We start from the raw sequence: 23,034 nt of genomic DNA, 5'->3' as shown, positions 1-23,034 counted from the left end.
CTTGTTTTGATCAGCCATGTTTCTTCAAATCTGAATTTGCTCTCCTGTGATGTTTCAAATGCACAAAGATCAGTGATTTTTTAAAAAAGAAAAATAAGATTTCTCTATGTATATCTAATCACGTACCATAGCTGCAGAGTCTACTTGAAAGCTTCTTTTTATTGGAAAGGGAAATAGTTTGGATACTATTATTAACTCTGCCCAAACAAGATTAACTCAAAAAGTTTAGTTTTAAGAACTTTCAGTTACTAAGGTTACTTTTTCGGTTTAGTTTTAACTGCAGTGGCTCAACAATTAATGATGCTGAGCTTGTCAGCTGTAAAGCTGACAGCCCAGGTTTAAGACCTGAGCGAAGTGTGATGGGGTAAGCTCCCATTACTTGCCGCAGGTCCTGCCTTCCTAGCAGTTCAAAAGCATGCAAATGTGTGTAGGTAAATAGGTACTTCGTTGGGAAGGTAACAGCGTTCCTGTGCTTCGGCATACAGTCATGCTGGACACATGACCATGGAAATGTTTTCAGGCAACAGACTCCCTCGGCTAAGAAATGGAGATCAGCATTGAGTTGGATGTGACTGGATAGGGGAAACTTTTACTTTGTGTTTGTTTTGTGTTATTTAGTTAACTTTATCTTCAGCAGATTGAACACAGAAATGTGTGCATGCACATGTTCTATATGGATGGGACTTAAGTACTTTTACTCTAGCTATTCAGTCATCCTTCAAACAAACCAAAAGCACTAAACAGAGGAAGAAGCAACAGTAATGGTAAGAAGCCTATGTATTTAATTGACGATCTCCTTTGACCAGTCTTAAAGAAAATTCTGAATGACTCAGCAACAGATTTTGCATTTCATAAGTTTTTTTATTTGACAGAAAAAATCTCCTTGCTGTACATATCAAAAAAAATTAAATGCTTTTAAGAAATATGAAGAAACCTCTGTTCCCACCCTCCCTGACTTAGGGTTTCTCAGCTTCTTCTCAGCAAAATTTCAGCCACCTTCCCCCTAAAATGCCTGAATGCCCCTGTTCCAGTTCCAAACGTAACCCCTCATGACCTGGCTCAGCTGATCAATATGAAAGCGTCTCCTTTGAGGGAGGAATAAAAAGGAAAAAGAGCACTTCATATTAAATTCATTTTGTTCTGGGGGGGGGGAGGAGCAAGAATAGTTTAACCCTCAACTTTGCCACCACCAAGAATCGACTCCACTGTTGCAGGCTACTGAAAGAAACTGCCTGCTTTTCTTCATAAAAGCTTGATAGAAACAGTGGGGAACAGAGGAAGGAGCTACTAAATAGCACGGCCTTCCATCTAATTCTGGGCTGGTAACATGCGCTCCAACTTTTTATTACAACCCTCCACCATTTCAAAGGGGGGGAGGGGCTGAGAAACACTAAATCAAACAAGATTAGATCACATATCCCTCTACTTCCCACCCACCCATTTGTGTGGTTGTTTTTTTTTAAAAAAAAACCTTTTAAGTCTAAATCAACAAAAAGGAGACAGCTCTCTCAAAACACAGAAGTAAAGATTTTAGCTGCAAAACGCACAGGGGAAAAAAATGCTCACAGGAGAGGGAAAAAAAAAACCTCAAATGAACATCACCAACTGTTGGAAGAAGAGGAAGAGGAGCATAGAGGCTGTGGATCCTGGTGGGTGTTGAGCAGAAATGTCCAGGGACAAGGGGAATGTAGCTGCCGACAAATGACGGGCAATAAAGACAGGGACAGTAAAGGAAAAAACTGATGAGAATAAAAAGGTGATGGCAAACGAAGAGATCTCCACTCTCCCCCCCTCCCCCCATGCAAACACACTGGTTTCCAGTGGACATCGGGAGGCGGGGGACTCCCACCTGGAACAGCACTGGAGGCTGGGGGTGGCGCAGTCTGTGGATGCGAGGACAAGGACTTTCCACTCTCCAAAAGGCTTACGGGGACCTTAGGGAGAAAAGGGAGAAGGAAAAAAAATTAAGCAATGCAAAACAAGAGAGCAATCTAATCTCTTTGCCCAGATGTGATCGGTATAACCACGTACAAATATTTTAAAGTACACTGTATTAAGGAAACATGACTACTGAAAATGCTACTGGTACAAAGATCATGACTGAGGAGGGGGAAAAAAGGAAATTCAAAAGGGAAAAGTGCGTATCTTGAAATGTGTAACACCACTGGAACACTTCTAAGAGCCCAGCGGTATTTCCAATCTACTAAGGACGCAAACAGATTAGTAAAATGACTTGCATACACTTAAAATTCACACATAACAAATAGAAACCATTTTTGCTTTAGAAATAAGTTATAGCAAATTTCCCTGACGGTATGTAAAAGGGAATGTTATTGCTTTACTTCTCCAAGTTGAGGAATGATAACCAATATTGCTAAAGTGGCAACAAACGCCAGAAACTACCACCTTCACCTTTTACTGCCACTAACTGCTGGGCTTTGAATACCCTCTTTACAAATGGCCTTAGAATCAACTATCCTTGGGAAATAACAGCAGGAATACAAATAGCCCTTGATTTACAACCACAATTGAGCCCAACATTTATGTTGCTAAGTGAGAAATGTGTTAAGTGAATTTGCCCCATTTTACAACTTTTCTTGCCACACTTGTTAGGTGAATCACTGTTAAGTTAGTCACATGGTTAAGTGAATCTGGCTTCCCCAGAGATTGCTTGTCAGAAGGTTGCAAAAGAGGATCACACGGCCCCAGGATACTGCAACTGTCACAAATATGAACCAGGGAGCGTTTTCTGAAAATGGGGTATGTTCAGTCTAAGGACTCCACTTTGAGATTAACAAGAGTCCTCAGTTGCAAGTGAGCTTAAATTTCAGAGAGCAAGTGGATAAGAAACATATTGGATATAGTCACAAATTATCCATTTAGTAAGGATAATCCTCTTTGACCTCCAGTCTAGCCAGGACATTCCATACCATCATTATCTCAGCTTAGCTTTGTCTTTTTTCAGACAGGCCCACTAAACAAAAATAATGCTCAGTGACCCTCATGGAAATAAAGATATCAGTACTCCGGCAATTTGTTTGAAGCAAGCCACTTATTTCTACCTAGATGTAAATGAGAAGAATTCAGAGACTTCAAGCTGGAGATTTTAGGATTAAAGACACTAGCAATAATTTCACCGTACCTTCAGGAAAAGAGTAAGAACAGTGTTTCAGAAATAACAAAACTTTAATAAGTACAGTCAAATTGTCACGCTTAATAGGAATTGTTAGGCATTTCTAAAACTAGCAAGTCATGCTCATTACCTTGAAGTTCTGCGACGTGGAGCTCGGGGACTGGGAGATTTGCGTCGCCGTTTTCGCCCTGGAGACCGGCTGATGCTCCGTCTGTTTCTCTGCAGGGACCTATCCCTAGACCTGTCTCTGGATAGAGAACGGGGGTATGAAACTGACTTGGATTCAATGTTAAATGCATTCTGGAAATAATCCCTAAACAACTTCTCGGCCAAGGGAAGTTAAGACTTGCTGAAGAGACCTACCTACGCCGATCCCTTGGAGCAGAAGGTGGTTGGACAGGAGGGGAAATCTGACGTCGTTCTGCTGGGGAGTAGCTCAGAGAGCGGGAATCTCTCAGTGAGTCAATCGGTTTTCTAGGGCTGCGTGACCTAGTGATAGAAAGAGCCGATGGTAAAAAGAAAATGGTCAAAAATGAAAAGAGTCACTGACTGGAGGAATGGATTGAAAAGGATGAATTAGCAAAGATGGCAAATGTAATTGCATTAATTAGGGGAAAGAATGTGAATAGTTTGTGTCCTCCTGGAAAACTTTTTTGGACTTTCCACTCAAAGAGAAAAAAAAAAATTGATTTTAGGTTTTGACGATTAAGTAGATCACGATTATAGAAACAGCTAGTATTTGCCATTTTAGATACGTAAAAAGTTAATATTTAAACTGTGTTATGTATCTTCACTGCCTTGAAATAAGCTGGAAGTCACTGCTTTTTTATTCTTCCTTTTCTCACATTATCCCTTTTCTCTTTTCCTTTCCTCCCCTTTCCTCTTCTATTTTATTTTTAAAGTACTTTTAGGTACAGCCTACCATGTGCAGACCGATTTAACTGATAACGCCTCTACCCAAAAATGTTAGGGCCACAAATCTTCCACAGATCTTTTAGCATCTGGGAGTCTTCTTGGACTATTTCCATTCTAAACATTCAGCAAATAGGACAAGGTATTCACTTAGGGTGCCAAGCCAGGGAAGGGAAGGGAAGGGAAGGGAAGGGAAGGGAAGGGAAGGGAAGGGAAGGGAAGGGAAGGGAAGGGCTAGTTCACCTCCACACTTCCAACATTGCCAATAATGAACAAAACACTGATTCTCAGGTGCAAAGTATACCTCTTCATCAGCAGAATACTTACTTTCTCTTCTCTGGAGATGGTTTCTTCTTCAAGGAACCCTTCATCACTGCCTGGAGTCCTGTTTTAGGCAATGGCGTTGAGGAGGACGAAGATGACGAAGAGGAAGATGAGGAAGAGGAAGAGGCTGAAGAAGAGGACGACGAAGAAGAGGAAGAGCTGCTGCTTGAACTGCTTGAGCTTCGAGAACGGCACTTACTTTTGCCCATTTCCAGAGATTGCTCATCACGATGAGTCTCTTTCAGCACTGGGCTTGGTGGCCTTTACAAGGAAATAGAAGAGGGTATAATTAAAGGCTGGATGGCTGCAACAGAGGAAACAAAATTCAGGCAGGTGTACTGGAGAAAGTCAAATTTCTGAATGGATACACAAACACTAGCTCATGCTATTTATAGGAAAAGTCTAGGAAAACAGCTGATTTGAGCCTTTTATAAAAAAAATTCTTAGCAGCATATGCAGCCTATTATCAGTCAAAAAATAGGGATCCTTATGCCTTACAAAATGACAGCCCTTGTTGACATAAGCAGTCTGAAATGCTACAAAGAAAACTGACTTTGTTATTTCTTACCACACTAACCCTCTTCCTCATTTTTTTTCTTTTTTCCCTTACATATATAGGTACTTCAATCCCCTAACTGCAGCCACCTTCCAGATATGCTCCTGAGGTTTATGAGAAGTATAGAGATATTACTGGAAACCAAGTAAAAACAAAACTGATAACGTTTTGCAACATGCTACTTTCCTTTTCAAAAAACTAAAAGAATCTACCATGCTGGGAACTGAGCAGCTTAGGTTTTCCACTGACAAAGGCTACTGCTACTTCATGGAGACTCATTTCCTAGGAAGCAGAGATGAGTCACTTCTATTAACAGATACAAAATACAAACATTTTGAGTTGAAGACTTAGGCTATCCTTGCAAACAAAAAGTAACCATGACTAAACAGCTTCCCAAAAACAGCAAAGACTCAAAATGAAACAATGTTTTAATTACAAGTTCTATCAAACTATCTCATTAATTCTCTACACTCATTTTCTTGCTCTGCTATTCCAAGTCTTAAAAAAACCCCTAATCCTCCACACTAGTATCTTGAAAACAGAATTACAGAAGATACATAAGCCAAGATTGCATTTAAATTCTGTTAAAATACATATTTTGCAAAAACAAGATTACCCATCTTTTGCAGGCATACTTTGATGCAATACAACTCTTGCACAAAACCTAGATAATACAGAGCAAAATTGGTGTCCATAAGAATACAGTACAGTACCTACTAATAGTACCCAGTGACATAAACAAGCGCGACCTCTGGTGGACAAAGGCCATCATTACAATCTTCCAAAAGCATACCAATGAAGCAGCATTTCTGAAGGGTAACAATGTCAGGTCTACACACTACATAGTTAAGTAATTTGGTTGATTTGGGTAGCTATAGAAATTGAAGGAAAAAAACCCAAACCTATCAAATGTACGGAAACTTACATTTCAATTGACACTATTAATATGAGAACCGAGAAAAATACAGATGCTGTAAGGTATACAGAGTGACCACTCTGTACATAGGCACATTCAAGACCTGCCAGTGCCTGTGCAGTTGACCTGAGCCCTCATACCAGGATAGCCATGCAGCAACCAAGATCCTTTCTTCATCTGGCTCCTGTTCTCTGGAATCATCTATCTCCAGAAATTCTCTTACAATCAAGTAAGACTTTGTTGCCCCTTGAGCTCATTTGATTTCCCTACAGAGGAAGAGAGCTTGTTTCCCCCATATCACAGCCAAGCATACTGCCCTTTTTGTATCTGCTTATAAAGGAGGCTAGATCAGAATTCAATTCATGCAAGGGTTCAATCAAAGCTTCAGTTTTTAAATCTAGCAATACTAGAAACAAAAACATCATTGGTTCTGTTATACGCACCTATATCTATTTTATATATTTGCACAGGGTATCTGAGACAATGCTTATGGACTACGGGTACGCACATCTTTTAGGGCAGAGAAATCATTCCAGAGACTGGGATTAGAAGGTATATAAGACAAGGACATGAATAAAATGAGTGAATGTGCATATACCTTCTAACTGACGCAAGAAGAAACTGGATTTTGGGTTATTACCAGGCAGTGACTGCTGACAGCTTAAAAGACATGGGGGAAAAAAGGGATTACTAAAAAGAAAGGTTCTTACTGTTTCAGTTCGATCTCAGCCTCAAGATCCTTTGTTGCCTGATCGTGGGGACTGGATTCAGATGAGCTGGACTCAGAATCAGAAGTTGAAGAGGAGGAGGAGGAGGAGGAAGATGAGGAGGAGGATGAACTGGTAGAGGAAGCAGATGAACTTCTCTTTGCCTTCGAAGGGGCAGAGGGTGGAGGAGAGGGAAGAGCAAGTTGTAGGACTGTAGGACAGCTGCTCCTGGTGTCATCCTCCATGGCGACAGAAGCCAACTGCGACTCAGCCTCAAGGGTAGGTAAGTGCACCTCAGACCTGTCTGCTACTTTTCCTTCAGATACAATCTCCTCTTCCTTGGGGGATGGTACTAGGACAGAAATCAATGCTGGTAAGGGGCTCGAAGAAGCTGAGGAGGAGGAGGAGGCGGAGGAGGAGGAGGAGGAAGAGGAGTGGGACGACAATTTAGCTTTTACGGGAGAGACGGAGCCTGCATGAGAACTGCTTCTCCCTGACAAAGGTGCACCAACTCCTGTATCATCTTTAATTACAGCTTGATGCATGCTCTGATTCCTATCTCCTGGGCTGTTTCGGATGGCTACGGAGTCACCATTCTTTGACACTGGAGGCAAGTCACGCAGCGCAGACGGATCGGGAGAGAGGGCCTTTCGCAATTTAGGAGATTCCTCACAAGGTGGAGTTAAAGCGCAAGGAATGGCAGTGTTGTTTTTGCTGTGCCAAAGAGAGGAGGAGCTTGCTGGTTTCTCTTGGAGGTCAGACTTGGGGTATCTCTCGAGAACAGGAGGAGAGCGAGACTTTCTTCCTGGAGATGTGCAGGCTTCCTGGGAGCCTGATCTGGAATGCTTCCTCACAGGAGATGACTGACAATCAGGGGATACCCTGGACCCAGTGCCTTTATAGGATGCTGTTACACGTGATGCATCTAATCTGGGAGGTGAGCGGGATGCATTCCTACTTGTTGCAGTCCTCTCTGGGGACAATTGCAACATCTGTATTGGTGATTGGGAATGACCTCTGTGTGGTAGTTTAGATTTCTCCTGACGAGAAGAGGATCTTGAGCGGCTTCTAGCCGGAGAGGAAATTGACCGTTCCCTGCGCAGAGAACCCCGAGATTTATCTCGTCGCCGGGAGAGTGAACGGGAGCGACTCCTCCATCTGGGAGAGCCAGATCTTTCTTGTCGCAAAGAACCTCTGGGCCTGTCACCATAGGATGATGACTGAGACCGATGTGGATGTGTGCTGGTGCTTGATTTTTCTCTGGAGAGTGATCTGGACCGTCCACGTCTTGGAGGTGTTCGAGATTTGCGTCTAGGACTCACTGGTGACACAGATCTCCGTCTTCTTGTAACTGGTGTTCTAGACTTGTCTCTTGCCCATGATCCAGACCTACGTCGCCGTGGAGGGGTTCTAGATTTCCTTCTAGGTCTTGGAGATGATCCAGCTCTGCAGTGGTGTCGGGGTGGTGTTCTGGATTTGATTTGGGACCTTGGGGATGACCCAGATCTACGTCGTCTGGGTGGTGTTCTAGACTTCATTCTGGGTCTAGGAGATGAGCCAGACCTACGTCGTCTTGGAGGCGTTCTGGACTTCAACTTAGGTCTTGGTGGAGACCCAGACCTGCCACGCTTTGGAGTTGTTCTGGATTTTGGTCTAGATCTAGGTGGTGACCTTGATATTCTGCGTCTTGGAGGTGTTTTTGATTTTATTCTTGGTCTGAGTGGTGACACAGATCTGCTCTCTGATTTCTCTTTCCATTCCGGGGAAGAATCCGAACTGCTCTCACTAGAGTGCGTTTTTGGCTTCTCTTTAGTCCCAGAATAAGAACCTGATCTGCTTCTTCGAGATGCCTCTTTAAAAACCCCTTTCTTCTCTAAAGGTGATCTGGGCCCCATCACTGCAGCTTTAGAAGTTTCTCTTATTTCTGGAGAAGATCCAGGTCTATTGTGCTTTGTAACAGTTGCAAATGTGCTGTTCTCTGGTTCTGGAGAAGAATATGCTTTGCCATGCATTGGGGATGAAACTGATTTATTCTTGTTGACTGACAGCCCCACAGAGCGACTAAGTCTGGGAGGTGACTGAGATTTATTATCTTCTGGAGATGTTGATGAAGAAGTAGAAGAGGAGGAAGAGGAGGAAGAGGAAGAAGAGGAGGAGGAGGAAGAAGAGGAGGAGGAAGATCCAGACCTACTCCGCCTTGATGGAATATCTGTTTTTTTAAGTACTGGTAATGACTCAGATGGCATTTGTTTTGAGGAAGACTGCAATTTTTCTTTTCCAGAGAGAGATGAACCTGATTTACTCTTTTGGCATGGAGATGAAGCACTTTCCATTACTGCCATGGAACTAGATTTGTTGGGCCCTGGAGAAGATCCAGATTTTGTTTTCACTTCTTGGAATTTATTTTGCTTTGGAGGAGTTTTAGGTTTGCCATTTAGTTCAGGAGATGATCTGGATTCACTTCTGGAGGGAGATTTCTCTTTCACTGCCTGAGGGGACAGTCCACATCTGACTTGCTTCAAAGGTGAAGATTTTGTCATCTCAGGAGAGTATCTTGACTTGGTCCTGGGAGGTGATCTTGACTGCTCTTTGGTCACTGGAGAAGAGTCAGATGTGCTTTGCCTTGGAGATGACCTAGTCTTCTTTAACTCCAAGGAATCATTTTTGCATTTATCCAGTGGTGAAGAAGATTTTTTCTTAATTTCTAATGAAGATCCAGGTGCAACTGGTCTTAGAGGAGAAAGAGATGTCTCTCTCAAAGCCAGAGGTGATCTAGACCCGCTCTGCCTTCGATGCGGTGATTTAGGTTTTTCTTTTGTTCCTACAGACCTTCCAGATCTGCTTTGCTGCAGTGGAGATGCAGACTTTGATTCTGGAGAAGCTGCTCGCCTTATTGGTGATAAGGAGTTTTCCTTTGCTGATGATTGACTGGAACTAGACCGACTTCGCCTTGGAGACGATCCAATTTCCTTTTTCAGCATTGGGGATGATCCTGCCCTTGACTTTGTTTTCACTTCTGGAGAGGACTCAGATCTACTTCGCCTTCTTGGTAATCTCATCTTTGGTTCTGGAGAGGACCCAGATATGCTACATCTTGAAGGAGACTTTGATTTCTTTCGCAGTGTTGGAGAGGAACCAGATCGACTTCTTTTTGAAATGCTTTTAGCTTTTTCTTCAGCTGCTGAAGAAACATCAGACTTCCTTGTAAGCCTTGGAGATGAACCAGAACTGCTGTGAGGGGACATTCTGGTTTTGTTTTTGAGGGCTGGAGGTGACCTGGATTGACTACGCCTAGTAGGCGATCTTGATTTCTTTTTTGGTGTTGGAGAAGAACCAGATCTACTTCGCCTGATGCTTAATCTTGATTTCTTTTTTACTCTTGGAGAGGAACTAGAACAACTGCGCCTTGGAGGTGTTCTTGATCTTTTCTTCCTTGACCTTGGAGAGGAACCTGATCGGCTCCTTCTTGGAGACAATCGAGTTCTCTTTTTAGCTTTTGGAAGTGATCCAGACCGACTACGTCTGGGAGATGCTCTTAATCTTCTTGATTCAGGAGAGGAACCAGAAAGACTACGTCTTACCACTTTTCTGGATCTTTGTCTCATTCTTGTAGATGAATCAGATCGACTTCTTCTAGAAGAAATTCTGGAAACTTTCCGATCTGGAGATGACAGAGATCTGCTTCGTCTGGCTGAAATCAAAGATTTCTCTCTTCTTGGAGATGAACTTGATCGTCCTCTCCTGGGAGGCGTCCTAGTTCTAGATCTTCCTCTTCTCGGTTGTGTTCTGGAGCGGGACCTTGCTCGCCTGGGTGGAGTTCTTGATCTAGACCTGCCTCTTCTTGGTGTTCTTGAACGTGATCTCCCCCTTCTTGGCGGTGTTCGTGATCTGCCCCATCTTCCACTATTTCTGCTTCTAGACCATCCATGCCTTTGGGGAGTTCTAGAGCGAGACCAACCACGCCTCTGAGGGGTACGGGATCGACCCCATCTGGGAGGTGTACGTGAACGTGATCTACCCCATCGCTGAGGTGTTCTTGAACGGCCTCGCCACTGGGGTGTTCGAGAACGTCCCCTTCGCAAAGGAGTACGTGAACGGGATCGAGCACGTCTCTGAGAACGAGACCTGCCCCTCCTTGGTGGGGTACGTGTGCGTGATCTACCTCTCTTTGGTGGTGTCCGGGATCGAGATCTACCTCTACGAGTAGTGGGTGTTTGAGAGAGAGATTTGTCTCTCCGGCTGGCTCTTGCTCTGGAGCCTTTAGCTGGAGGGGTGCTGGATGGTTCACGTCGAGATGTCTTAGAAGACTGCTTTTGCCCAGAACGAGAGATTTCAGGAGATGAGCTAGATTTCTCTCTTTGGGTAGAGGTTTTCTCTTTGTCCTGCCTTTTGGAAGGGCCCTCTGGAGAACAGTTGCGAGAAACTGGAGCAGCCTTAGTTGGTGGGGAAGGAGAAGAGGAGGAAGAAGAAGAGGAGCAGCTACCACTCTCTGAAGGAGAAGGTGAGTGCTGAGGTGTAGACTCCTCACGAGACATCTTCTTCAATTTGGTCTCAACACCCTTAGAAGCAGATGAGGAAGCTGTAAGCTCCTCCTTGTGGTCAGGAGAAATCTTAGGTTTGGATGGTGGAAGAGTCCCATTACGATCCTCTGACTGCTTCTTAGAAAATGGAGAGGAACAGGCAGGAGACCTCTTCTCTTTAGAAGGGGGACGCTTTTCTCGAGAAAGATCATTCAGCACAGGAGAACGATGCATGCACTTTGGATCATGCTCAAGTGAGGGGGTGGATTTTCGACCCCCATGCCGAGCAGACTTTCTGTCCTTGTCTCTTTCTTTCTCTTTAGCAGGAGATGATGGACTTGGAGAACGCTGAAGGGTCTCACGTACTGGAGAATGCTTGGATATTTTCTAAACAGGAATATAAAAAATAGTAACTAGAACTGTGCTTTGAAAAAGCGAAAAGGCTCAGCAGCCAGCTCCCAACTATATTACAAGCATTTTGCAAGTGAAAAGATCACGAGGGTTCTTGTTTAACTCTAAGCAGCTCATTAATTAGCTGTCATTTTACAACATTTCCCAACCTGGGTGATTTTGTATGGACTTCAACTTCCAGAATTCTTAGCAATGGCACATTCAATGGAAAATTCTGAGGATTGAAATTCACACATCACACAAAGTTGGACACACTGTTTAATAAACTATTAGATTTTAAGTTTGAGGAAGACACTGCTTTAATATAGTAAAAGAACTTAGAATCCACCATTTCTCCTCTCCAATTTTAATGAACCAATCAGTATTCCTAAGTCATTTTGTTCCAAGTGACTTTATTTATGCAAATGTTTCTCATTTTTCTAATGCATATATTTTTTTTTTACCTCCCGCTTCTCTCTGTTTTCTCGAGGACTTATGCTCCTGCCTTGCCGGGCAGGCTCAGCAGAAGATGAACGGTCTTTCTCTCCCAAATTCTTAGAAACCACTTCAGTGTCTGGTTTTCGTGAACTTGACAAAGGAGACTTGCTTTGCCGTCTAAGGAAGCTCCTTTTTTGCACAATGGGGCTGCCTGATCTGTAAATAAATGATTAGGTTAATCCACAAGACTGCCCAAATTTAATAGCTAATAAGACAGAGTTTGATTTGCCAAGCTGTACCTGCTGTGGGAAGCATCTGATGAGGAAGAGCCATCTGGGGAGGAAGAGCGATCCCGACGGTCTTTCTGAGATGCAGACTCACTGGTGGACCTGTGAGTTAAAAATGAGAATCAGATGCATACAACAAAGATCAACTTTAGTTGCACAACACAGGTAGATTAGGTGGTTTTTACCTCTTCTGTTTCTTTTCCTTCGATTTGTGTTTGCTTTTGGGACTTGGAGATCTGAGAAAAAAAGTTTGTTTTCAATCATTCCTAAACAGTGACATATCCAGTGACTGTTTCTCCCTCTGTTCCTTTCAGATCCTTCATAGATCTACTCTAGCAATACCCAAGAATAACTGTCTCTAACATACCAAATGCAGGACACCAATGTAAAATTTAGATGTAGATACACATCTTCTGAAAGCACTGTAGAGTGCATGAGATCACAAACACAGCTGCTGTCTACAAAATCTTAAAGCAGTCTCCTTTTTTCCCTAGGATCAGAATCCCATGAAAAGGCACCACTGCTTTTAAGATGTTGAAAACAAGTGCTAAATTTGCACCTTTGGAAATCAGATCTGTGGAGCCCTAAGAATAAGTAACTAGAAAAAAACACTACCTATTACATCCAAACATTTTAATAAAAATGGCTAATGGTTATTAAGACTCACCTATGCTTCCTTTTCTTTGATTCTGATCTAGAATTTAAAAAAAGAGAGTTGGTAATCTGATATGGTTTTTAATTGTAACTTCCATCAGTTGCAGCCAGTGTCTAATGAACACAAATTATAGAATTTGTATTCACGTTGTTAAAAAAGCACCAGGTTTCCTGTTCAATATTAGACTTTATTCCCAAATTACCAGAAAACTGATGTCTGAAGATGGTTATTAAGCAGATTTCTGGAAAAGTAAATGCAGCATACAGAGTGAGAACTACAAGCCTATCAAATAGCATGCCCCTAATTTTATACAATCACTTTTTACCATAGGGGGGAAAAAGATTGAAGCTTTCTTAAGAATATTATATATATAAATAAAAAGACAGCACTACAAAAGACTTAGTAAATCATCAGCATGATCAAATTGTGACGTCCCTAAAATCCAGTTCTCATACTGGACCAGTCACTTTAACCCTCCCTACAATCCTCTTACCTGCGTTTCTTTTTCTTTGAGCTTTTTTTCCTTTCTCTTCGAGAAGGTGATCTGCTCTCAGACCTTGAAAAGCCAAAATACATTTTCTGAGAAACTTTAAAATGTGAAAGTTCCTTTTCTTACTTCTAAATCTAAATTTTGCCCCTCCCCCCAGAATCTAATGGATCTGAAAAAATAATTCAAGCGTCTTGGGTTCACCCACCCACCTGCCTCTGTCTTTCTTCTTTTTCTTCTTCTTTTGTTTTGGAGATGGTGAACGGGAACTACTGGAGTCTTTGATAAGACTGAGGAGACAAAGTCCAAATAATAAACAAAATTCCAGGATTCAATTCACAACATTCTACATAAGCAGCTGCCTGTTATGAATCCTATCTTTCAGTCCCAAAGGTGCTTTTTCAAGAGGCAACTGGACTTTCTTGTTTTTCTTTGAAGACCTTTCACTTCTCATCCAAGAAGATTCTTCAGCTCTGATTGGATGGTGGGGAATGGAAGGATGAAGAAGCTGAAGAAGATTCTTGGATGAGAAGCAAAAGGTCTTCAAAGAAAAACAAGAAAGTCCAGTTGCCTCTTGAAAAAGCACCTTTGGGACAACCATGACCAGGATGACTGAGAATCCCCATAAACACCTATCTTCCAGTATTTTTTTCTACAAAAAATAAAATCTCACAGATACAAGAAACAAAGTTAATTATGCACAAATTCTAATCAAGAATGGAAATCAATTATGATCTATCTCATAAATTAGCATGTTATAGGGGTTTCATTAAGATGTAATCTTACTGCTTAATATTTCCTACATTTCAGGTACTTTATTTGAATTTGTCTTTTTTTTAAAAAAAGTCTCCTAAGACAATTGAAAAGCTCACTTTTTTTTACTGTAGTAGACATAACAACCAAAGCTACCTTGTAATCTCTTCTTGCTTATTTTCTTCCAGTAGTGATTCCTCATACCTGTACTGCTTCTGCTGCTCTTGCTGTTGTTTGGCCACTGCAGCTGTTGCTGCCTCCTTGGCCCTGCGGTTGGGGTCAAAAGAGCTGCCATCCACATAACTATCACTGATCCCAAAAGCAGCTCGCAGTCTCTCATTCTTCTTTTCATTGGCCTCAGCCAACTGATGGGTCTCTGTAATACTGCAGAAGAAAAGAAATAGTTAATAGAACAAATATATTACAATACAAGGATCCTATCAATACACAGATTGAAATATAAAATGTTTCATGAAACAACAGCCTCTGTTAAGATGAAAAGCAACTGACAAAACAACAACACAAAATCAACTTACCTAGACTAGGTAAGGTAAGGCCTTACTTACCTAGACTTCTGCTGCTGTTCCCCCTCTTTGACAACTGCCACATCTTTTTCTAGGAGCATCATCCGAAATGTGGCCACTTTCTCCTGAATTTCCCCTTCTCCATACCTATCATATGCATCAGAATAGAATTTATGGACTATAAAGAGATATTCTATTTAAAAGCTAAATCACTCAAATGAGGTTAAAAAAATATTTCTAAAATGCATGGATTATAAAAGATCCAATTCACCCTATAGAAAGTACATAACTTACCGTAGTTAATATAGAATACTGATTAAAATGAAAATATAAATCAAGAGAGTTTTAGTTCAAATTCTGCTTCTACTATGAATCTTTTAGAACATCTTCACAAATCATTTCATGTCTTAAGCCTTCTGGCCATAAATCTCTGAAAATGTGGCCAATAAGCCTATCTTACTGGACTATTCTATGCGTTATTATTGCGTATTACCATGGATCTCTATATAACATTCAAAAATGCTTTATAATATTAGGCACTATTAGTACAAAATATATTTTCAATCATTTTCATTTCTAGTATATCCCAAATATGATTATCCAATTTTAAAAGACTTGTAATAACCCAATTTCTATTATGTAAAAATTTTCTTAAATATTGATATTTTCTAAACAAATTCCACTGAAAGTAACTAAAAATGAAAAGGCATACAGCTAATATCACAACACTGTATTCCTTTACTCCCTATATAATTATATTTAAAATACTTGTTCTGCTAATCATTCAAAAAAAATGAGACCTCTTTTTGTAAAAGCTGAGTGCCAAACACCAGAAATGAGAAATTTTGGATGAAAAGCATACATATCATTCCCAAATCTGTATATTTTAATTAGTGTTGACTGATTATTATTCTCGCTCCTCTTCTCAATCGCCATCATGTCTTGAAAACATCTTAGCCTTGACCATCCTGTAATAACTCACCCTTGCTCTTCCATGAGTTCAGCCAGTTCTAAGCATTTCAACTCAACCTTCCTTTTGCGTTCGTGATCCAGGATGTCCTGGTTGGGTTTTTTAACCAAAGATGACTCCAGTTTCCTCAGCTCCTCTTCTGACTTGTAGTCAGTCCGATCCTTCTTGTGGCGCACTGCTGAGAGATTCCTTTGCACGTAACCGTTGGTGCCACTGCCCCGGGGAGTGGGGAGTCCTATCCCATTGTACATGGCTCTCACAGACTAGCACCTCTGGTGCCTCTGATACCTAAAGACAGTATGAGAAAAGGCAGAAGAAAAAGAAAAGGGAAGCAATTATTTTATCAAATCTTTTTCACATCACCATATGGGTATATATATCCTCCACCGCCTGCAATCAAAAGACTGCTGTCTTTTTTCTATGAATCAACTATTTTTCCTTTTTGTTAAATCTCAAATCCATTCCCTGTCCCAGACAATACACATTTTATCATTCCCTCTTATTTTTCCTGAAAAATGCCTATTTCCTCCTTACTCATAATATATACCTCACTACGAGATCCCATATTTTAATTTTCTCAACAGTGGACCAGAATTCAATGGTACATGCTTTCTTAGAGGAACCCTTTTATTAAATAATTTCATATACTCTACACTACTGCAACCACTCCCCAACTATTCATTCTTGTTCTCCCCAACCAAAAGCCGTAGTCAATCATTGAAAATTAATCAGCCCACAATTTTTGGTTCAATTCTCAAGATTTCAACACTTTCATTCAGATTCGTCTTAATATATATCCAGTGCTCCAAAGACAAATCTATTAAGCCACTTTCTTTATATTATGTACATATCTGGTTTCTTTCCAATAGTTCCCATTTAAAATCTTGTTCTCAATAAAGGAGGTAATCCTATGTATATTAACATGAAAACTTACTAGGAGTTACTTCTGAATAAGAATTGGCCTGCACAATTCATCCTCTAATCTTTTTACAAGCCTATCATCGAACCCTTTTCTTTAAAAGGCTGAATATCCCTAATACAGCTACCATCTACCCACTAGATCCCTACCATTTACTAGTAATAATGATTTATACTCTATTATCCTCCGCCTTCCTTTACAGGCCCCTGCTACATTTTCAAGAACTGAGTAAGTTCATGCCTTCCACCCTTAAAAGCAAGATCTCAAGTCCAGCTCAGCCCACAAACAATATAAATAAACTGATAACTACACACACGTTTCCACATCGGTGGTTTTTTTTAAAAAAAAATCCTTGGACTAACAGTTTGGGAATTGCATGGTGGTACCCCAAACTACGTACGTATTAATCAGGCCCAAAACTGCTTTGCTTTTTAAAAAAAAAAATCAGCCAAGGCTGAGTAGGTGCTGCCATCTGCTGTGACATATACTTCTTACCTTCCCTCCCAAACCCCCCCCCAACCTACCGACTGATAAGGCCTAGTCAGCCCTCTATTCTAATTCCCTGCTACCTCAGGCCCGACCTCCCTCCATAGAAAGCATCCCAGCCGATAAGGCCTCCTCCCTCAAGGCCTGCTGAGGCCCGCGACCCACCTTCACCCCTGCTTCGAGGTCCTTCCCTGCCTTCCCAACACACGAAGGGCAAAACTCGCTTGCCTCTTACCTCAGGACCCGTAAAGGCCACCCCACGTAGACACACGCACACACCAAGCCCGCGGCACCGTCTAGCCCCCCCACCCCTCACATCTCCCCAGGCCTGCCGCGCCACCCCGGCCTCCCAGCTGCTGCTTCTCCGCGTTCCGCTCCTCGCGCAGCCCCGCGCCCCCCGACCCCTCCTCTGGCTTTTGCCTGCGCCACTCGCTCGCGCTCCCTCACCCGACGCAGCAGCAGCCGCCGCGGCGCAGGAGGAGGGTGAGGGCCAGGAGGAGGGGGGGGTAGGAGGTAGCCTGGAACCTCCCCCCGTCTCCTCCAATTCGCTCTCGCCTGGAACCCTCTCCGCCCCTTGGCTTATGGGAAGTGGAGTTCGTAAACGGCTGGTAGGTCCTCCCTACCCACAGAGGACGAGAATAAAGACTACTCGTCCCGAGATGCCTCGCAGGCAGCCCGAAGGTCGGCCGCCATTTCCTAAAGCGTTCTCGGGGAAGCGAGAAGGGTGCCTCGACACCGAATTTTCACGGCTTCTCCTCTCGCTTCCCTTCCGGCCCTTCTTTCTGTCCTTTATTCGGTATCGTCAGACAGACACGCAGTACACTTCAGAAAATACAGCTCCAATCCTGGGGTGGAGGGGCGGGTTGGGAGAGGGAAAAAGGGATGTAAATATCCGTTCTTCCCGTCAGCCACCGCGCTGTTCTAAATTAGAGTTGAAGGGGAGAGTAAAACTCGCGAGAAGTTTAGGGCGGAGGACATGTGCATCGTGTCTACGTTCCTGAAACGCTCTTCCTGTGAGCGTGTGTTTTCAAAGAACGCTGGGAATTGTAGTTAAGATAAGACTTTCCTGTCAAAGCTGTCGCCCCAGTATCTTTTATAGGCGGACTACACATTCCAGTTGGAATTGCGAACTCCCCTCCTCAGTACATAAAAAGGAAGTCAATTGTTTTTCTAGACTAGAGAGAGTCTTCCCCGTAAAGCCCAAAGGAAAACTAAAAATCTTCCGTAACACTGCAGAGGGCGGATTAAAGCGACAGCCATGCTGTTTATGTTTTCCCGTCATGCACGAGGTTTCCATTTTGTTAAAAATTGCTGTTTTCTGTTTCATGGTGTGCTGCCTTGGTTTCAATAGAAGAAGGTGGCAATATTAATTTTTAAAATCTGCATTACTCACAGTGGGCAAAATGCAAGGAGACCTGCTGGGAAATTTGATTTCTTCTACCGGTATTAATAGGATATCGATTTAGACTTTCACCTCAACTTTAGCACATCGAAATAACTGCCCAAGAGTTGCCAGAGTTGACTAATGGTGGAACTACAGAAGAAGTCAAAATACGGGATAAGTAGTTCAGTGGACAAAACTCAGCAGCACTTTTTCGTGCGGCTGCTGATAAAAACGATCCCCAACATCCGATAATGGATATGGCACAAGAAGAAGAAGGTGTGATAACTTTACTTAATAAACTATTTTCAAACTATTATGTCATATTACCTGGTATCCTCAAAACAAAATCAATTTGTGGCATAATATAATGGGTATGTTTGTAAGACATACTGACCTAACCATAATTATGTTGGTATGCATTCCCCGGCTCAACTCAAATTTTATAGAATTTCATGATACATTGAACTATTAACAAATCACACAGGCTGTCTTTATTTTACCACGTGGTTGGCTCCTTTGACCTTGATATATCATGCAAACACAGCCAATAGCGAGAAATCCTTTCTATTTGTTTACAAACTGATTTCAGGCACTCATCTGAGAAAGTATCATATTTGGATGTAAGGTTTTACACTTAGCCTCACAATTGCCCCAGCATTACTCAGGAATTTAAAAGAGCCAAAAGAAACTCCTGAACCGAGGTTTCAGCAAGCAAACAACTTTTATTTTGATCAAAATAGAGTTGGGTGGCCACATCTCTCTTCGTGGCTGGTAGAGAGATGAAGGCAACAACCAGGAAAGATGTCTTCCACCTTTTATACCCCTTCAGAACAAAGAGATCTGGTCTTGGTACTAAGAACCAGGGCTTTTTTTCTCATAGAACGCTCAGAACGGAGTTCCGGCACCTTTTTAGGATGGAACCTTGTAGCGTAGGCAAGGCGGGTTGTATGACATGTGTGAGTTCCGGCACCTTTTTCTTTTACAAAAAAAGCACTGCTAAGAACCAAAAGGTACAGAAACATAATTCCTAGATGATGACTCATACACAACTACCCAGGCTCCACCATAACTCCTTTTCCCCCTCCCCTTACCATGCTCTTTTCATGTAAGCAATCCCCTGTACCTAAAGCATGAAACATTTGCTTTTATATAACTAATTTCCCAATATAAAGCACCTACAAAGCTGCTTGCACATAAACAAAGATGATTACAAAGTATCACTACTAATATCAATATTACTAACATCAACCTTAAGCATAATAAAATCCCTTCATGAAGAAAAAGAAAAAGTTGTATCTCCAGATAATGCCTTCAACAATTTCAGTAGATATTCATTAGAATGCAGCAGGATAGCTTTTGCATAGAAAAAAGAAAATACCTCAGTATCCTTGTAAAATCTGTCCTCTGGAAAGGCAGAGCTCCAATGCAAATTAATGACCCATCAGACCTGAACAATGCAGTAATGGAGAACTGTACTAGGGAGCAAGGAGATAAGATAAATTGCAGGTCATGTCTGGGGTGATCTTATAAATACATTCCTGTATCTAGTAAAATTAACTACAGATTATACTAGCTGGAAGAAAATGGATATAATTGAAATCCACTTATACAATAAGAAGAATACTTGAAGAAGTACACCAGCAAGTTAAAATCTCATAAATCAGCTAATTGGATACCTTTCAAGTAAATTGTTTTCAAAGGTTCCTGGGCATAAGGCAGATAACTGAAGGTATTCCTAGGACATTAAAGGCAAGTAGGGTCCCAGAAGCAACTTCTCCATGTTAATATAAAATGCCCTATAAGCCACTTCCCAAATGAATTCATCTATTATTTTGCATAATTCCGCCAGGCAATTTGGTACTATTTTTGTATTTAAACTTGGAATTTTAATAAAAGGACTAAATGGTTAGTCCTTTAGTGATTGAGTTCACATACAGTATAAGCTATGGTTTCCTTAACTATGATAAATGGGATAAAAAAATAGATTTGGCTGGATTCAGATAATTTACCCCATCAAAATCAGAGAAACTGTGTTATTATTTAAAGTGATGTTTGTCTCAATATCATCAGTTAACAACAGTGTAATGTATTGGGCCTAGTTTGCTTGAGCTGTACCACGTGGGTTTTGAATGCTGTGAGATTGCTTAAGCAGGGAGTTGGGTAACGGTCGCCGGGTCCTCAGACAGGCCGTCTCCAGGACCACCATTGGTTGGCTCTAGGGCGGCGTCAGGTTCCTTTAAACCTATTGGCCACCGCCCTAAATAGCTGCGTAGATGCCCTGGTTAACAGTCATTTCCTGCATTCAATAAAGCATGTTCCTGCCTGAACTCTCTTGCCTCATCTCCTGCTTGCTGCAAAGAGCCCAGTACACAACACTGGCGACAAAGGTGGGATCCTGCTCCTTCAGAAGAGCTGAAAGTCATTAGGGGGTGAGGCCAGCCAAAGCACCTGGCAGGGAAAGCGTTGCCCCCCCTCGCTCGGCCTAGTACAGCTACGCTAGCGACCACCAGCCCTGTGGACCAGTCCCTGGGCCTACAAAGGAGCGGGACAAGCAAGAAGACGAGCCCCAGCCACGAAGACTTCCTGAGATGGCAAAGGTCGGAAAGCTGGAAGAATTTGATGTCACTCACCCAAAGAGATGGTCGTCGTACATCTTGAGAGTCGAAAACTACCTCTGCGCCAACCAAGTCGCCGAAGACGGCCTGAAGGCCGCAACGCTCCTGTGCGTCTATGGGCCTGCAACATTCAACATCGCGGAGAACTTGGTCGCACTGGCACAGCTGGAGTCCGTAACGTTCGCAGACCTGAAGAAACGGCTTGGCGACCATTTCCAGTCCAAGCTTTCGGTAATAGCTTGGAGGCATGCATTCGAACAGAGAGTTCAGCAGCCGGGTGAAACAGCCACAGAATTCATCAAGGCTTTGAGACAAGCTTCACGTCTGTGCCAATTCACCGATTTAGAAGAAAGGCTTCGACTCGTCTGTGGACTTTGGAGCAGAGAGCTGCAGTAGAAACTCTTTGCCAAAGAGACTCTTTCACTCCAGGAAGCATTGAAGGAGATCATGGTGGATGAAGCCGCCGGCGGGGCCATGAAAGCCATGCGGCCCGCCAAAAGCACTCAGCATGAGGAGGCCGTCCACCACAAGGACAACGAACTCACAGAAGACACGGAAAGCAACCACGAAGTGGACAAGCTTCAACGGCTCAACAACCAACAACAAGGGACTACTTACAAGGCAAGTCCCTTCACTCAATGTCCGGGTTGTGGCGGCCGCCACCAACACATGGACTGCAGGTTCCAGACAGCCACGTGTCGGGCCTCCAGGAAGACCGGCCACATCACTTCAGTCTGTAGAGGTCACCAGATGGACTGCCAATTGGACATTCCAATCAGGAGAGGTACTGGGGCCCTGGGGCAGTTTAGCGTAGAGTTTTGCTTCAGCCGCCAGAGTGTTTGCTGCATGGGAGCTCGCCGCCCCCTTAAGCCCAAATTCCGACTTCAGGTCAAGCTGCAAGGCGTCCCTTGCAGGATGGAACTGGACACTGGGTCAGCCGTGTCCATCATTTCACTCGAAACCTTCCATTTCATCTGCAACTGCAGCAAGAGATGGGCCAAGCTTAGGCCATCGGACATCATCCTGACCGACTTCCAGAACTCTTGAGTCACTGTCAAGGGCAAGGCCACACTGGCCGTCAAATTCAAGGGGGTTTTAGGGCCTCTGGACATTATTGTAGTGGAGGGTCAGTGAACAAGCCTGATACGGCTTGATTGGTTTGATGCTTTGGGCATCCAGATCACCGGAATCAACCGGACACAAACGTCGAACTTAGCGTCAGTATGCGAGGAGTTCGCGGATGTTTTTGACTCTAGCCTTGGAATGTACAAGGCCCCTCCGATAGCCTTTAATCTTGATCCTGCCATAATGCCTATCAGGATCAAACCTCAAAGAGTGTCATTTGCACTTAAACACAAGATAGATGCTTAGCTGGATAAGCTAGTTGAACAAGGGGTACTACAGCCCATAGATGGGGTGAATGGAAAACTCCAATTGTCACGCCACTTAAGACCACCAGGGATGTCAGGATTTGCGCTGATTACAAGTGCACCATTAATCGGGCACTTAAGCAGCATGCGTACCCGGTGCCAGTCGTTAGTCACATCTTGGCATCACTGCAAGTGAGTGTGGTTTTTGCGAAGTTAGATTTGGCACAGACTTATCAGCAGCTACCTGTGGACAAGGCCACAGCCGCTGCACAAACCATTGTAACGCACAGGGGGGCTTTTAAAGTAAAGTGCCTCCAATTCGGGGTTAGTGTAGCCCCTGGCATTTTTCAAGGTGTTATGGAGCGTACGCTCAAGGGCATTCTGGGGGTCTGCCCCTACTTTGACAATGTGCTCATCGCCGGTGAGTCCACTGAGGTGCTTGGAAGGAGGCTCAAGGCCGTCCTTCAACGGTTCCGCGAAGTGGGCCTTAAACTTAAAAAGAACAAGTGTAGCATAGGGGTTCTGTCAACTGAATTCCTGGGTTTCCATATTGATGCTGAAGGCATCCACCCTTCCAGGTCCAAGCTGAAGGCCATTTAGCTGGCACCTAGCCCCAGATCAAAGGGAGAGCTTCAGGCATTCCTGGGCCTCCTCAATTTTTACCATGCATTCCTTCCTAACAAGGCCG

General features: G+C 43.0%; 1 protein-coding gene across 6 annotated transcripts; it reads right to left on the bottom strand.

The window, feature by feature from the left end:
- Window positions 1–1,144: 1,144 nt before the first annotated feature.
- Window positions 1,145–17,752, bottom strand: LOC308677386 (uncharacterized protein; the record flags this gene model as incomplete). Of its 6 annotated transcripts, none has more annotated exons than XM_081343696.1 (15): window positions 17,601–17,752; window positions 15,585–15,860; window positions 14,645–14,749; window positions 14,235–14,462; window positions 13,538–13,615; window positions 13,332–13,394; window positions 12,851–12,877; window positions 12,369–12,419; window positions 12,196–12,285; window positions 11,923–12,112; window positions 6,552–11,455; window positions 4,373–4,630; window positions 3,497–3,622; window positions 3,264–3,380; window positions 1,145–1,934 (listed from the first exon to the last, which is right to left on the bottom strand). In XM_081343696.1, the coding sequence occupies exons 2-15, from the start codon at window positions 15,821–15,823 to the stop codon at window positions 1,925–1,927; spliced, it is 6,486 nt and encodes a 2,161-aa protein (XP_081199822.1). In that variant the 5' UTR covers window positions 15,824–15,860; window positions 17,601–17,752. The 6 variants fall into 6 exon arrangements, with proteins under 6 accessions (XP_081199822.1, XP_081199819.1, XP_081199823.1 ...); XM_081343693.1 differs by lacking the exon at window positions 17,601–17,752 and adding an exon at window positions 17,425–17,573; XM_081343697.1 differs by lacking the exon at window positions 17,601–17,752 and adding an exon at window positions 17,425–17,573 and having other exon boundaries at window positions 14,283–14,462.
- Window positions 17,753–23,034: the final 5,282 nt, after the last annotated feature.

Source organism: Vipera berus, assembly GCF_964194415.1.
Source record: "Vipera berus genome assembly, chromosome: Z".
NCBI lineage: Eukaryota > Metazoa > Chordata > Lepidosauria > Squamata > Viperidae > Vipera > Vipera berus.
This window is presented reverse-complemented; position numbering and strand designations above follow the sequence as displayed.